The sequence below is a fragment of the Strix uralensis genome, chromosome 22 (assembly GCF_047716275.1).
Source record: "Strix uralensis isolate ZFMK-TIS-50842 chromosome 22, bStrUra1, whole genome shotgun sequence".
Lineage (NCBI taxonomy): Eukaryota > Metazoa > Chordata > Aves > Strigiformes > Strigidae > Strix > Strix uralensis.
This window is the reverse complement of record NC_133993.1, coordinates 10508326-10522951: the sequence shown is the minus strand read 5'-3', so window position 1 is coordinate 10522951 and position 14626 is coordinate 10508326. Positions and strand designations below refer to the sequence as shown.

At 42.5% G+C, this 14626-nt stretch overlaps 1 protein-coding gene across 10 annotated transcripts in view; it reads left to right on the top strand.

Annotated features, from left to right (window-relative positions):
- The window catches only part of IKZF3 (IKAROS family zinc finger 3), a 40110-nt gene that overhangs the window by 22856 nt on the left and 2628 nt on the right, over window positions 1-14626 (top strand). For 7 of the 10 annotated variants that reach the window (XM_074892049.1, XM_074892047.1, XM_074892046.1 and 4 more), the window contains 4 exons: window positions 609-869; window positions 1560-1727; window positions 3382-3498; window positions 9787-9903. In XM_074892049.1, the coding sequence (XP_074748150.1) occupies window positions 609-869; window positions 1560-1727; window positions 3382-3498; window positions 9787-9903 (663 nt within the window). The remainder of the gene's footprint in view (window positions 1-608; window positions 870-1559; window positions 1728-3381; window positions 3499-9786; window positions 9904-14626) is intronic. The other 3 variants (XM_074892051.1, XM_074892050.1, XM_074892054.1) reach the window with 3 other exon arrangements.

The following is a 14626-nucleotide window of genomic DNA, read 5'->3' as shown; positions in this document are numbered from 1 at the left end:
GCTCCGCACAGATTTGAGATCTTTGGATAAAAATTGCAATTTGCAAGTGAAAATTAGGATTATTGATTAGGTTTAGCTGGTGAGAATCTATACCATGGGAGCACTGGAAGTCTTATACCGGACCAGACGTATTTCTTAGGCATGTTTCAAGCACCAGAGGTTCCATGGGAAGATAGAAGTATCCTTTTTAATCTGTGTCTTTCTGTATTTCCAATTCACAGGAGTAGCCCGTGATGCTAATCTCTGTAGGTTAATTGTGACTTGTGGGAATAAGTATTTTCTTTTGAATCCTGAATAGTACCCTGTAATCGCAGAAGTTTGTACTGTATTATCCTTTTATAATCTGTAGAAGGAAGTTATTCATCAAAGGTAGTTAACAGGCAGGTCAATATTTTTAAAGGTTATCTCACTGTGAGTATCATTAAGTGTACGTGACCCATGAAGATTCATGTCTCGACTGCATTTCTTCATCTTTGGGTGTTTAAGTAAATCTTTTAGAAAGATCGATAATGTAATTTATGTAATTTTTTTGTGAGCTTTTTTCCTAAGATACTTCACTGTGCCTAAGATGAGCATCTTTTCACTTTTGTGCTTTGTTTTACCTGCAGATGATGTGGTTAAAGTGAAAGGTGAATACAGTGAAAGAGAGGAGAGTGCTTTAAATTCAGAGCCTATGGAAAACCCAGAAGAATCTGAAATGCCTTACACCTATCCCAGAGAATATAATGAATATGAAAGCATTAAACTGGAAAGACATTCTGGTTCATATGACAACGTCAGGCCAGCTAGTGGAAAAATGAATTGTGATATCTGTGGATTAGCCTGCATTAGCCTCAATGTCTTGATGGTTCATAAGCGTAGCCACACTGGTAAATATCCCTATATTATTCTTGTAAGAGCTGAATACTGAAAGGATAATAATTTGTAATCTAGACTCCTTATGTTTAAAAAGGATACCAAAATCAGTATTTCCTTGTTCTGTCCTTGATGCCACATGTGATCTCTAGCAAGTTACTCACTTTTCTGTGCCTCACTTTACCCACCTTTCTTCTTATCAGGATTGAATGTTAGTAAAAGCACGTTTGTGAGGCATTTTAAGAATTTTGGATGAAAGGCACTATGTCATTTAAGCGTTTCAGGCACAAAACACAAGTTAGATTGGTTTTGTGCTGCCATTTCCAGTCTGTATGTGTATTTCTCTTTGTGCTGTTCTTTGGCAACGAACCAATGAGCATCTTAGGTTTCGACCTGCAGTAAGATAAGACTTTTTTTTTTTTTGTAATAAAAATTGCTAGCTTGTTGGAATCAGCCTCCTCCAGAACACTTAGTTCCATGGAAGAACTGTGCAGTGTTTTCCATAGTCATACATATGTTACAAGAAGCTCTGACACCAGAGCTGCACGTAACTCCCACTGAAGTCAACGGAAGGGCTGTCTGGGTTTCTATAGAAAGAAATTGATCCAGTATCTCATTCTTTCCTCTTCCAAAAAGGAAAGGGTATGAGGATAGCATGATACCCACGTAACCATTAAATGTCCTTTTTTGTATGTCATTTTAAGGTGAACGGCCATTCCAGTGTAATCAGTGCGGAGCTTCCTTTACTCAGAAGGGTAACCTCCTCCGCCACATTAAACTACATACAGGGGAAAAACCTTTTAAATGTCATCTTTGCAGTTATGCCTGCCAGAGGAGGGATGCGCTAACAGGTCACTTAAGGACCCATTCTGGTAAGTGACTTCAAAGACACTTCATGTGTTTGAGATGTGTGTCACTAGGACACTAGGTGTGGAAGATAGAGTCAGTCAGCAAAGTTTGCTCAGCTCGAGTTCGAAGAGTCGACAAAGAGCAGTGACCACTCGCTCCGCCTGCTGTGCTGATGGAACCAGCCCGGGACCCGGCTCCGCTCTTAACGCAGGAAGAGGGCGCAGGGAAACCCGCCGTCGCAGCGGCGTGCTGCGAGAAACGGCCAGCCTCGACACCTGCTTGCACGAAATGAGTGGAGCTATGCCAGCAAGCTCTGAACTTGAGGAGCAGCGCAAAGACACGCTTTGCCCTTGGGATGGCTCTAGGAGCATAATCCAGGACAGCGTAACTCTACTGCCACATAACACCTCGCTGTTGTGTAGTGCCTTTCATCTGAATGTCTTAACATGCTCAACAAATGCCAGTGGGTTTTCTCAAGACCGGTAGGGTGTTGCGTCCATTTTACAGATGGGAGAAATGGAGGCACAGAGCTGAGGTGACTTGACTAACAAACCAGGTATTAATCTTAGTTCCCCCAGTTCTGCAAGAGCCAGGTTGTGCTTAGTCTTTGATTTGTGAATATCCTGTGTTATACAGAGGCCTAGAAAGAAAATATTTATTCTAAATGATAGATGTTATCTCTGCACTGCACTTTACAGGAAAAAAAGTTCAACCTCACAAAGAATCAAAGTTAAAAATGAGATTATCTGACATGGATAAATGAGATTCTGATTTAATCAAGACCCAGCACAGTGGTGGTGACTGTCCCCCACCAGCACAGTGCTAAAAACATCGTGCTTCAAACACGTCGTGTGGTTATTGTGACTGAAGTTTTAAGAGCTGGCTTATCAAACAGCGTAAAGAAAATCTCTTCAAGTGAACCAACGTGAATAAGTGAACAATTGCATTAGCAGTAGGGAGTGTGGTCTTTTTGCAGGGTATGCAATGCAGGGCTAGTTATATTCGTGCTGTACAGGGATGATGATTTGCCCGGGTGTGTTAGAGGATGTCTGCTCACAGAACAGTAATGAGATAATTCAGGAAGTGCTTCCAGTCCTTGTGTGTGAGGCACTGGGAAAGGCTGTGTGGGTGTCTGGAGTTTCAAACAGGTTTGCTTTAGCTTAAATCAATTAGGAACATAATTCACTTTACAATCAATGCCTTTGGAAATTAAATGAACCTCACATATGGTTCTGGTTTGGTTTAAATTCATCAGTTTCATGAAATCCTTGAAAAATGCTGTATAGACAGGACCTAGGGCAGGCAGGCAGGACAGTTGCAGTCCCGATTTAGCAGCGGTGCAGTTCTCTTCCCTAGGGAAGTGACACCAAGAGAAGTTGTTAGCGGGAGCTGGGCTCTGGGAACTGGAGCCCCTGGGAACAGTCTCTCACTGCAGGTCCTCTGCTTTTCTGGGGCTGAGCTCGGGAGGGTGAAGAGGAACTCTGTGTGTCCGGGGGGGCCTCACCCTTGGGTGACCCTGATTTTGTGATGATTACAGTGCTCACAAACTTAACAGAAATTTAAAGCATTCTCCACGAGCTGAATATATGCTGTTAGTAACTATATACATGACTGTCAGGGAGACCGGGTTTTAGCAGTCTCCTGTGGTTATCTCATACCGTGCTCTTCTTTTTCTAGTGGAGAAGCCATACAAATGTGAGTTTTGTGGAAGGAGCTACAAGCAAAGGAGCTCGTTAGAGGAGCACAAGGAGCGGTGCCGTACTTACCTGCAGAATGCTGGCGTGTGCGAGGCTGGTGAGTTTATCACGTTGTAGTGGTTTTGGGTTTTTGCTACACTGCAGTGCTTAAAAAAGGGCATCTGGTAAGCTGTTAATTCACAGCCTGAGAACAGTTTTTACTACAATCATTTTCAGTAACCTAAGGGGCTGTAACATCTTCGAAAAGGGTCTGGTTTAATGCATCCCTCAGGCAACTAGTTAAGGAATGCTTTTATTTTAATCACTTTTTTATTTCACAGTTACTTTGAATAAAACATCTAAAATACCTTGTACACAGCATTTCTGTAGGTGACACAGTAAGCTAAATTATTCCTACATTAATGCTATTATGTGGCTCATGTTATTGGAGGAGTTGCTGCCCGTGGTTGTTGACGACAGTTGTTCACATGTCTCAGTCCATTTGATGCTTCCTTTAGAATAAGAACTGTAGGTCAGAACTGGTTAGAATTTGCAGAATTTTTAGTGGCATGGATCTAGGGCCTGGAAATGGGCTGGTAACCCGACGATCACGGGTAGATCAGCTTAGGAGGTAGTGAGAGGCACGGGACTCCTCTAAGTGTAGAGCTGTCTTTGAAAAAGGCTAAAGGTAAAATATATCAAAACACAGTTTTTTCTTATTTTCCTTTTCACATCTCAGTGCTGCAGTTCTGAAAATACTTTGGTGAAAAATAACTGCCATCATCTTTGAGCCTGCTTCACCCGAATATTTCAAGTCCTAAAATGAACTTGTATGATTTAAATCCCACAATATGCCAGTAAGGCAGGAAAGAATTACTTTTCTCATTCAGTCGGGGAGTGGTTGTGACCTCCCAGAAGATTATTCGACTAATCCGTAGCAGAGCTGAGGCTACAATTTCAGAATTCAGGTTCCTATTCTTTTCCTTTGCAGCCTTAAAAAAACCAAACAAAAACTCTTTAAGGACTCAAGCTTCCTAGTTTTGATTGTGAATTTCAAATCGAATTTTCTTTTCAAGGAGAAGGCTAAACTGAGTTTTCAGAGAAGAAAACTAAAATGTAAAATTATCGTTAGAGAGATGACAATGTAACCAAGGCCCTTTAACAATAATAAAAAATTATTTGTATTTAGTGATATGATTATCAAGCAGTGATTCTGCAGGCATCATCACAAGCTGGGCCTGAAAACCAGCGTGAAGACCTTCGAAATGAGGTGACAACTATGTGGGCACAGAGTCCTCACCCTGCGCAGAGGGAGTAGGTCGGTGTGTCAGGCTTCATGACACAGGCGGGCACAAAAACTGCCATAGAGAAGCAATGATTTAACAGAGTTAGAGTTATCTTTTCAGCAAAAGACATATTTTGTAGAGCATTAGTAAAAGTAAATGGTTATCAGAACATCAGCAAGTTTTGGTTTTCATGAGAACCCATACATATTGTAACTGTGGTTTTATGTTACAGTACGCACTCCCATGATGGCAGTCACTCCAAGATGTCCACCACGTGAAAATGGAAAGCACGATACCTGCTATAGGTTTCTGCTTTTAAATGCTTCTCATGGTTTATATTCATTTCAGCATAGCACCATTTCGGTGATCCACAATCTGCTGTGTAGCACTCGCTGCAGCAGTACAGTATGCCTTAAATTGGTCACAGAGGAAATGTAAATTTCCAGTACGAGGTGATGTGGCTGTACCCTGTGCCTTTAAGACCTTCACACTTTAAAAAATATCGCAGTGTTTTTAGTGGAGTAGTAAGTTTTATGAAAAACAGGAACTCCAGTCTTGCTGAGACGTTTCCATTCAATTCTCTGGTATCAGCACTATGCTAGATGACAAAATCAGAGGGAGGGAAGGCTGGAAGGGACCTCAGGAGGTCATTTAATGCATTTAATTTGTTTTTTTCCCCTAAGTGTAGCATTTTGCACTTGTGTTTAGTGAACATATTGTTTGATTTCTGACCATTTTCCTACATATCCGCATCACTTTGAACTTTGGTACTTTCCTGAAGTCCTTGCAACCTTCTCATACGGAGCCACGTGTGCTCTGCATGCCATCATCCAGTAATTAATTAAAATATTGAAAACCATCAGGACCCTAGTAAGCATTCTAGTTGCTTTTTAATACGAGGTTTGCATGTTCCAACTGTAGCAGTGTGGAAATATTTCTGACAGAAAGGTTTTATGTAACAATATTGTTAGAGCGTTGCTCAGCCCCTGATAACAATCTCGGGTCACATTGTTCTCATTGCACAAGAACCCACCTCTCTGTTCCACTCTCCATTATTTAGTGACCACATAGAGATGCTACAGGAAGCAATGCCTCCAATTTGAGCTGTGCTTTGGGCTTTAGGGTTTTGTTAAGGATGCCTGCATGTTCTAAAAATTGTACACACATTGACGATGTGACAGAAACCACAGCATGGAAACAATTCGGTGCAGGCTAAATGATCGTGGGTTCGTGCTCTGGGCTGGAGGGAGAGTATCCACGCTCTGTACACCTACAGAACGACCCGATGGCTGGGTGACAGCACTGCTTTAGAGAGGTGGCTCGTCACCCAGCGATTACATGAAAAACATAAGCAGTCATTCATAATGGATAAATCACATTTGCACAAAAATTTTCTTCTGGAAGTGTTTTAGAACCATTAGATCACAACTGAAGTGTGCAGACCGCCGAGGGAGGCAGCAGCACGCGGAAGCACCAGCGACATCGTGGGGGGTGGCCCGGGAAGGCCGTAATCACTCCCTACTGTCAGCTAAGTGGGAGGTGACGACCCCAGCTTGAAAGTGGTCAGGACCTTGGAGCTAAACCCCGTCCTGCTGCTGTGTGAAATACTGTGTTAGGAGCTTGGCTGTCCCTGGAATCCCAGAGGCACATGTAATTCCAGATCAGATAGATCTGAACAGGAGGGAAGAGGCTGATTTATTTGATCTGCAGTTTCTCACAGCATCCTTAGAAGTTTTTGTTGTTTTCTGGCCACGTGGTTGAACCATCAGAAGTATTTAGCCTGCAGGACATTTCAAGGTCACAGGCTGAAGCAGGTTAAGTGCTTTGGAAGTCTAGATTTTCTTTATAATAATTCGCTTTTTCTCAGTGTAACTTTGAGCAAAGCTCTTGACCGTTGCTGTCAGTCCAGCCTGAAATTTATTTTTAGATACATGTTATAGTTAGATAATTAGTTCTTTAAACTAATGTCACCATGTGCAGTGGAATCATCCAGTGGGTAAGGTAATTGAAGAGGAAGACAGGGCGTGATTTTTCTTTCTGTTTGAGAAGCCTTTAGAGAATTTTGAGGGATTAAAAAAAATCTTTCCTAAATACTAAACATGATTCTTGGATTGTTTAATAAAGTGATCCAGAAGAAAGGTGAGTGAGATAATTTTAAGTTAGCTTTTGGGTAGAGAGCGCAGTGTTGTGGGAGAGAACCAGGGGCTCAGTGGGAGCAGACACTCCTTCCCTAAGGCTGTATTGCGAAGACATTGTCAAGGACCTTTTGTGGCCCATAAATAGAGATGATTTTTTTTCTTTAGGAAACAAAATGGCTGTTAGCAAGGAGTAGAAAATCTGAATGTGAAAGAAAAGACCCTCAGCGTTAAAATAAAACGGCAGACAGACATCAAGCTGGAAGATTGATACTTACAGCTGTCCCAGAACATATTATGTAGGTCAATAGTTACTGTCTCTTCAGCAATCTCATCTGAGTAAAGACTATTGTTACCTCTGCAGGAAGCCGCTTGTCTGCCCTCTTGACACTAATTTAATAAAGTTCCCTTGGTGGCACATAAATAACATTGACAAGACAAGTAGTCGCTGATGTGCTACGTGGAGCTTGCAGGGTGTTTCTAGGGCTGGCTGCGAGGACTTGCAGAAACTTCATCCTTTGAGTTCTGTCAGAAGATAAAAAGATTCTGAAAATGTGAAATTAAAGCTTTAACAGAACATGAGTGCAGCTCATGAAGTTAAAGACCGAGAAAAAGAGGAACTAGAAGAATAAAATAAGAAAAATGAAAAAGTGGTAGGGACCAGGAAGCTGCTCTTATGACATGGATTAATTGTGTTTTCTTTAGATTTTTTTTTTATTTACAACATAAATTTTTGAATATACAGCACCGTGTGTATTATTATCTTGTTCAGGGTAGCTGTGGCTTGTTAAAATTTAAATTACTATTATTAATGGCTTGTGCAATGATCCTGTCAAGATTACAAGCTTTCTGTGTTGGGGATGGTTCAAACCTTGAACTGCAGTTACCTGAAGATAATATAAAGAGCTCAGAAAGCATATTCCAGTTTTTGGAACATGACAGTTAAACAGAAGGTTTGAAATTAAAAATCCCATAACATTATTCTCGAGAATTAACTAGAGCTTCTGGCCAAAATCCAAACGGATGATTATGTTCTGCCTACCTAACTTTCCCTTATAGTTTCAACTTAATCTGATGTTTTGTCTCACTTTATGTAAACTGTTACGCAGTGTCTTGGTATTTCATGCTGGAAGCAGGTGCATTTTAGCAGCTGACGAATATATTTATGTAAGTCTCTAAACATACAGAGCAATTTGGAATAAAAATCAGACTAGAAGAGCAGTATGTTCCTGCCTTGAAGGCAGTGTCTGTGCATGCTCTCTGTGGGTTATCGTGTATATCACGGGGTTACAGCCTGATGAGACAGGACTATGGTAGTGCTGAGTTGAGCCCTCTTATCCCATCCGTCCTGAGTCATATTTGTAGCTAGTATTTGTGGCACTGAGGACTTATGAAGCACCTTACATTTTCAAAATGCTGAACAAATAGTTCTGGCTGAGGTTTGGTGAGTCATGGTTTGTGCTGACTGAAACTCATATGGTATCAATAACAGAAATAATAAACAAGTAAGGAGAGACCAACTTTGAAATTTATAGGGCAGTGCTGCACACTAAGCTGTGGGAAGGATGAAACTGCGTTTTTATCACTTGCTGTACTTGACAAGCTGCAATTTAAGTCCAATACTTAATAAAACTGCATTTAGCAGGACTGAAGTGATGCCAAAGTGCTTGTATCATTTTCCTCTGGCATTGCTTCTCGCTTATGCCGATGATGCTCCCCATATTTAGGTGTGCTAGTGCCATGGGACAGTAACACAGCAGCCAGGATTCTTTCAGAGTGACATCTGACCTTCTGTATTACCTTGGGTAATGACCCTTCCTTTGTCTTCATTCTCCTCTACTTAGATCCCAACTCCTCAAGGCACGGGCGGTCTCTTAAAATGTGTCTAGTTCTCACCACGGTGGTCCCTAACGCTGAAACTCTTAGTGCTACATTTTAATAGAAAAGCACCAGTAGTGACACTTGTTCCTCAGGCGAGAGCGAGCTTTCTGGGGGGAGGGCGCAGCAGTTACGTTCAGTATTAGTCTGGCAGTAGTGATATGAGGTGGCAGTCCTTCGGCTCGGCTGATCCAGCTCAAAAGCCCGTGCAGCCTCCGTGAGGTGAGAGCAAGCAGAGTTTCCGTGAAATGATGGGCACTGGGTAGCACGAGCTCTGGAAAACGGTAAGATCCGTGAAAGGGTGAGTGGCCCAGTCTCAAGGGAGTGACGGCAGGGCATATGTACTTCTAAAATTAGAAAATCTGGAGGTTGTAATGAGCTTTAAAACACCTAGTGGTAATGCTTACAAGTGTGCCAGAGAGAAAATGTTCATAATTAGTTTTAGCTGGAGCACTGAGGAAAAAAAATTAAGTGATAATGACACCTGGAAAAAAATGAGTTAGTGGTGAATATTGAAAGGTTATATTATTTTGATTTTAATGATACATGGGTATATTCCATCCAAGTTTCTTAGCGATTAGTGAAGAAGACATCTAGGTATGACTGATATCTAAAACGTCTGGCAAGAGAACTGAAGGGCTGGTGCTGAAGTTTTGAAGCACTGTGTCGGTCTGCAGGTGTCACAGTCTTACTCAGAATAAAAAAGAAAGGCTAACAGAGGTTATACCTCCATCTACATTTTGTAACCAACCCTTCCAGCCAGTTTATTTTACACTTCCTCTTGCTAATGAAGATATTGGTTTGGTATGGTTTATGCTCTCCTTGCACGAGCTCAGGACTGCAAGGTTCGTGTCTGCTTCTGTGCTTGGTTCCACTGACCGCAGCTGGTGCCCAAGACGCAAAGAGCAAGAACGACAGAAAAAGCAAAACAAGTTTACATCAGATCTCCAAACTGTTTCCTCCCAGTTAGTGTGGCAAACTCCGGAGATTAAGCCATTCATCTCTTCCTTTTTTTTTTTTTTTTCTTTTTTTTTTTTCCTTTTCACCTACGTGTTGTTGTTTTTTGTTTGTTTTGTTTTTTTTTTCTTTTCACATTTTCCAAACTAGCAAGCGTGGAGGCAAGGCACATCAAGGCAGAGATGGGGAGTGAAAGAGCCCTTGTGCTGGACAGGCTAGCAAGCAACGTGGCAAAGCGAAAAAGCTCAATGCCTCAGAAATTTATTGGTAAGAACAAAAAACCTTTTCATGTGCAACAGTTAAATATGTGCAAGTTGGTAACCTGTAGTACAATGCCTCTGTTTATTTTGAATATCCTTCTCAAGTTTATAATCTAATCTAATACAAGAGAATATAAATAAAGTAACTAATTTTTCTGATGTGTTTTTAGTGATTTGTAGGATTTTGATTAAAATAAAAAGAATACATTCTGTTAGATACTTAAACTGGATGGAAGCTACTGTTGTGCTTTGTGTCTGTGTAGGCAATTTATAAATGCATTTTATGAGCTTCCATGTGTTGTTTTCTGTACCTGTGCCTTTGAAATGTTCTCTGCTAGGTTCTTTACAGGAAAAGAACAGGAAGGCTTAATGCTCTTCAGAGCTGAGTCCTCTTTCTAGTCAGCAGGAGCTGAAGATACTTGCAGGATGCATGTGTGGAATAAGGCCTAAAGACAGAAAAGCGTTGGATTTCTGTTAGTCATCCTGCTGCATTTGAATATGATTTAAAAATATCAAATCCTTTCTTGTGGTAATTTAAGCAACACGATGTTTCCATAGTATTTTCTTTGCATTTAATTTTATATGATCAGAGTTTTGCATGCTGGGGACCTTAAATACTAGTTTGGCAGGTTTTGTGAACGCCTGATCCTCTTGGCTAGTCTTATTTCATTAACTTGCCTTTTAAGAAAATAAAATGCAATTCTTGTGTCCTGAGTAAAGACCTGACTTAGTCAGCAGTTCTATAGTACTAGTACTAGATGCCTTCTTTGTCACATTCTGTGTGCTCATAGAAGGTTCTGAGTGCTTATTTTTCTTCATCTGAACTTTACCTTCAGAACAGGGGCCTGTGTGGTGGCTGGGGTTCACCCACGGGGCTGGGGAGGGGAGAGGCGTGGGGCTGGCAGCGCAGGCAGGGACCAGCTGCTGCCAGGCAGACCTGCCTGCAGAGGGATGCTCCGAGGACCTGGCCTGGCCCCCCGGGGCTGAGCTCCAGACCTGGGTAACCGTATGCTGCTAAACCCAGAGAGGCATAAAAGCAACTTAATTCTGGAAGGTAACGGAGCTCTTACTGGCTTTGGTGGGTAGCACTGGACTTTCGTCTGTGAAAACTGATAACTTTTATTTAGACATCTAGTATGGCTTTCAAAAGGTCACCTTTTTCTACAGGAATGAAGTAACGCCAGCACGCTCCATCTGAGTGTCTTTGGGTACTTAATACTGAAACTGTTGACTGTGTGACTTAGCCCTTACATGTCACGCTGTGATTCAAACAGTAATACTAATGCAAATGTGTTTGAAAATCTTTAGCTTCCTTTTTTTTTAGCACTGAGATCAGCCTCACCCTGTGTTGTTTTACGATTGCTACCAGTTCAGTCTTTATGTATTTTATTAAACATGTCTGCAGCAGGACACGACCACTCCCTATAGGCTTAAAGTTACGTACTAGTGCTTTTTGGTTTGTTTTCCCAGCGTACTTGTTAGGGTGTGGAACAGATCCTTTTCTGATTTGTGACTGTGCCCAGTAACAGGGTCTGCAGATGGCATGAACTGGTAACTGCGTCACGCAGGGGTTTCTGTGGAGAAGTTGGAGGACTCAGGGCAGTTCACCTACATGAACAAAATAACCCATTTCTGAAACTTTCTGTTTTTCTAGAACCTGTGTAATTGTCATGTTCTTGTTAAGTAATGTGTGAAAAAATTACTCACTTGGTCCCTTTTATCCCTGGGAAGTATGTGTGCAAGTGCAGTCTGTCTGACCTTGATTTGACTTTTGTGACTTTCTGAACTGTGTGTGTAGGAGTGCAAATCTGCCAGGACAGCTTTGTGATTTCTTGGGAAACAGCGCTCTCGGAACGGGTGCTGATTTCTCATTTTGTCAGGAAGAAGGGATAGAGATGTGTACTAACAAGGCATCTTTGTTTGGCTCATTTCTGTGAATGAAGTCTATTGATCAGAAAAAAACCCCCTTTATTATTATTTGAGGGCTCTGCAGAGATTTGTACAAGCACCAGGAGTCTTGCCTGCTTTATTTTTTCACGTTTTCCTCTTCAGTAGCTACCTCGTGTGCACAAGGATAAGTCTCAAATAAGGACACAGATCAGCAGACCGTATACTTGACGTTTAACCTCTGCGCTAGGCCCCACTTCAAAGGCTTCTGCTGCAAAGATTTTGTCCTCAGCTTTTCCTTTAGTGGTGAGAGAACAAGGATTTGAAGGGAAGTTTATGATTCTGTGTTTCCTATTTTGCTGCAGATTTCTATTTTGCATGTATATGGACCAGAACTACAAACCTTGGCTTTCTATACTTCCTGCTTGAATTAACAAACAGGTATTTTTTAAATAACAAATTAAAATAGCCCAGCAGAATAGCTACCTGTGCTGGTGGTACTTCACTGCTGTGTAGAACCCTCATGGGGCCGCACCTTCAAGTTGACAAAAGTCGAAGTAACCAGTGCAGTCAGTGCATTCCTGCCACCTTACACCAGCTGAGTCTCTTGGCCCACAGACTTCTATTTCTTCCTTTTTAAAAACAAGTTCTCCCTGAGACCGGGAGTAAAAATATATTTCTCGTAGTGGTAAAAGTGCTAGTGCCGTTCTGACACAGCGACCAACACCATCATCCCCCAGCGCGCGGAGGCTAACGAGAACCCGCCTGCTCTGGTTAGCACGGCGGCAGGAAGCAGGGTCACTCCCCGTTCCCCGTGTCCACACCTCATCGGGCTGCCAAAATCTACGTCCATTTTACAGTGTGTGAAGCATCACTGAGCAGCACATGAGTATGTGTCATATGCTCTGGCTCGTGTGTGAATTTTGAAGGGGAAAGCTTTTGCATTGCACGGAGACAAACACAGAAGAGAGGAGAGATGTTCTGCTAACCAGCGGCTGCTTTGTAAAGGAACGCTAGAGAACCTTTAAATTTAATTTGTAATGTGGAGTTTTTCAATAACTTTGCCTGGTGCAGGTAGCAGCTTAACTCAGAATAATCCAGTACATCGTCCTGCCGGCTACAGAGATAAAACATCAGCTGCTTCTGGCACAGTCCATCTTCCTCATCTAGACTCCTTTCCCTTTTTCTAAATCACTGACACCAGCTTTCTCCTGACTGACTGCTGTCCTCGCGGAGCGAAGCACCGGTCTGGTGCTTTGTCTCTCTCTGTGGAAAGGTTTGCTGGATTTGTCTGAGAGGAAACAAAACAAACACCAAGAGTGCTCCCCTCATCCGCGTGATTGCGATCTGGTGCCGTAGCTTGACGCTCTGGAGAGACAATTAGTGCTTTCTGGGGCACGTCCATGCAGATGCAGCCTACCGAAACGTAGGCTCCTCACTGAGGTACCGAAATCAGACGTGCGCTTGCCTCGGGGTGTCTGCTGAGGCAGTGGGGGGACAGAGAGGGAGGAGCCATCCTTCCTGGAATGCCTTTTCCTCCCAAAGCATCTTAGAAATGTCGTGCTCTGGTTTGCAGCCACAGTTCTTGCCCTCTCGTATGAGTCCGCATCTGATGTGCCGCGGCCTTTTAAAAGTGTCCGGCAACGTGACACGTTCACGTGTGTCAGGAGAGCATTTGGGTATTTGCATTTCAGCTGCTGTAACTGGTGATGGGAGGGAGACAGACGGGGCTCTTGTGGGGACTTTAAAAAGCCACCAGGGCAGTGGAATAACAGACCACTGTGAGAGCCTCAGCGATCACACGGTGTGTTTTTTGCGTCTTACCTTATGACAGTGAATCCTAACCCAAAATTTATAGGGAGTCCGGTCTATTTTTGCTTTTGTTGCCTTTTTTTTTTTTTTTTTTTTTTAGCATTTCAAATTTGTTCACATCTTTCGCTTGCCTGGAGCTGGTTTTATGAGTCATGCGAATGGGCTGTATCGTTTTGTTTCCTTCTGTGTGAAGTTGGATAGTAAGTTTTGTTGAGGGTTGGAAGCAGTTACACTCTTGTGGTTCACTAACCTTTTTGAGTGTTTTATAAAAGAAACGTGAGCTCCTGGTTTTCTGCCTCTGCAGTGAAACCTAATGAGTTTCATATACATTGAGTCACGGTGTTGACAGGTGACTGATAAACATCTGCACTATTCGAGTTACTGTAACTAAAAGATTAGTGGATCTGATGTTTGCAAGTCACTTGCATGTGAAACATTTGGTCTGGTCCATTTTTTTAAAAGCTATGAACAATTTTATGTTTTATGTAACCACAGAATTCAGTTGCTTATTTCTAGACATTCACCAAAAAAGGGGCTTTAGTCTTTTTGGGGTGCAGTTTTATTTTCTTGCTGCACCTGGCATAGAGAAAACTAGTTGCAGTGTGCTGCCCAGCCCACCCTCCCTCGCCTTGGTCCTTGCTAGAAGAGGCGTGGGCAGAATTTGAGGTACCTGCTCTCTCTTCCCGTTCTGTCCAGCCGAGAGCTTTCAAAGCCCTAGAGCACACCCAGAGAGGGACACGTTTCACTCCTCCTTCACTAGCCCCGTATCAAGGGACCCTCGGTGCGTTGTTCTATACGTAGAGACAGAGCTGCTGGTGTTAGATTATCTGAAACCTGTGTAGGGTTCAGAGAAACCAGGCGTGGTGCAGAGGAGGCTGTAGCTGTCAGAGCTCCGTGGGGAAAATTGACTTCCATGTCCAAGGACACATAAAAGAAGACTCTGTCAGATGGGTAACAGTAATGAAAAGTGCATCAAATCTCAGCTGACACTTGTCTTCACTTTTTCTGTTAGAGAGGGCTGCACTTCTCAG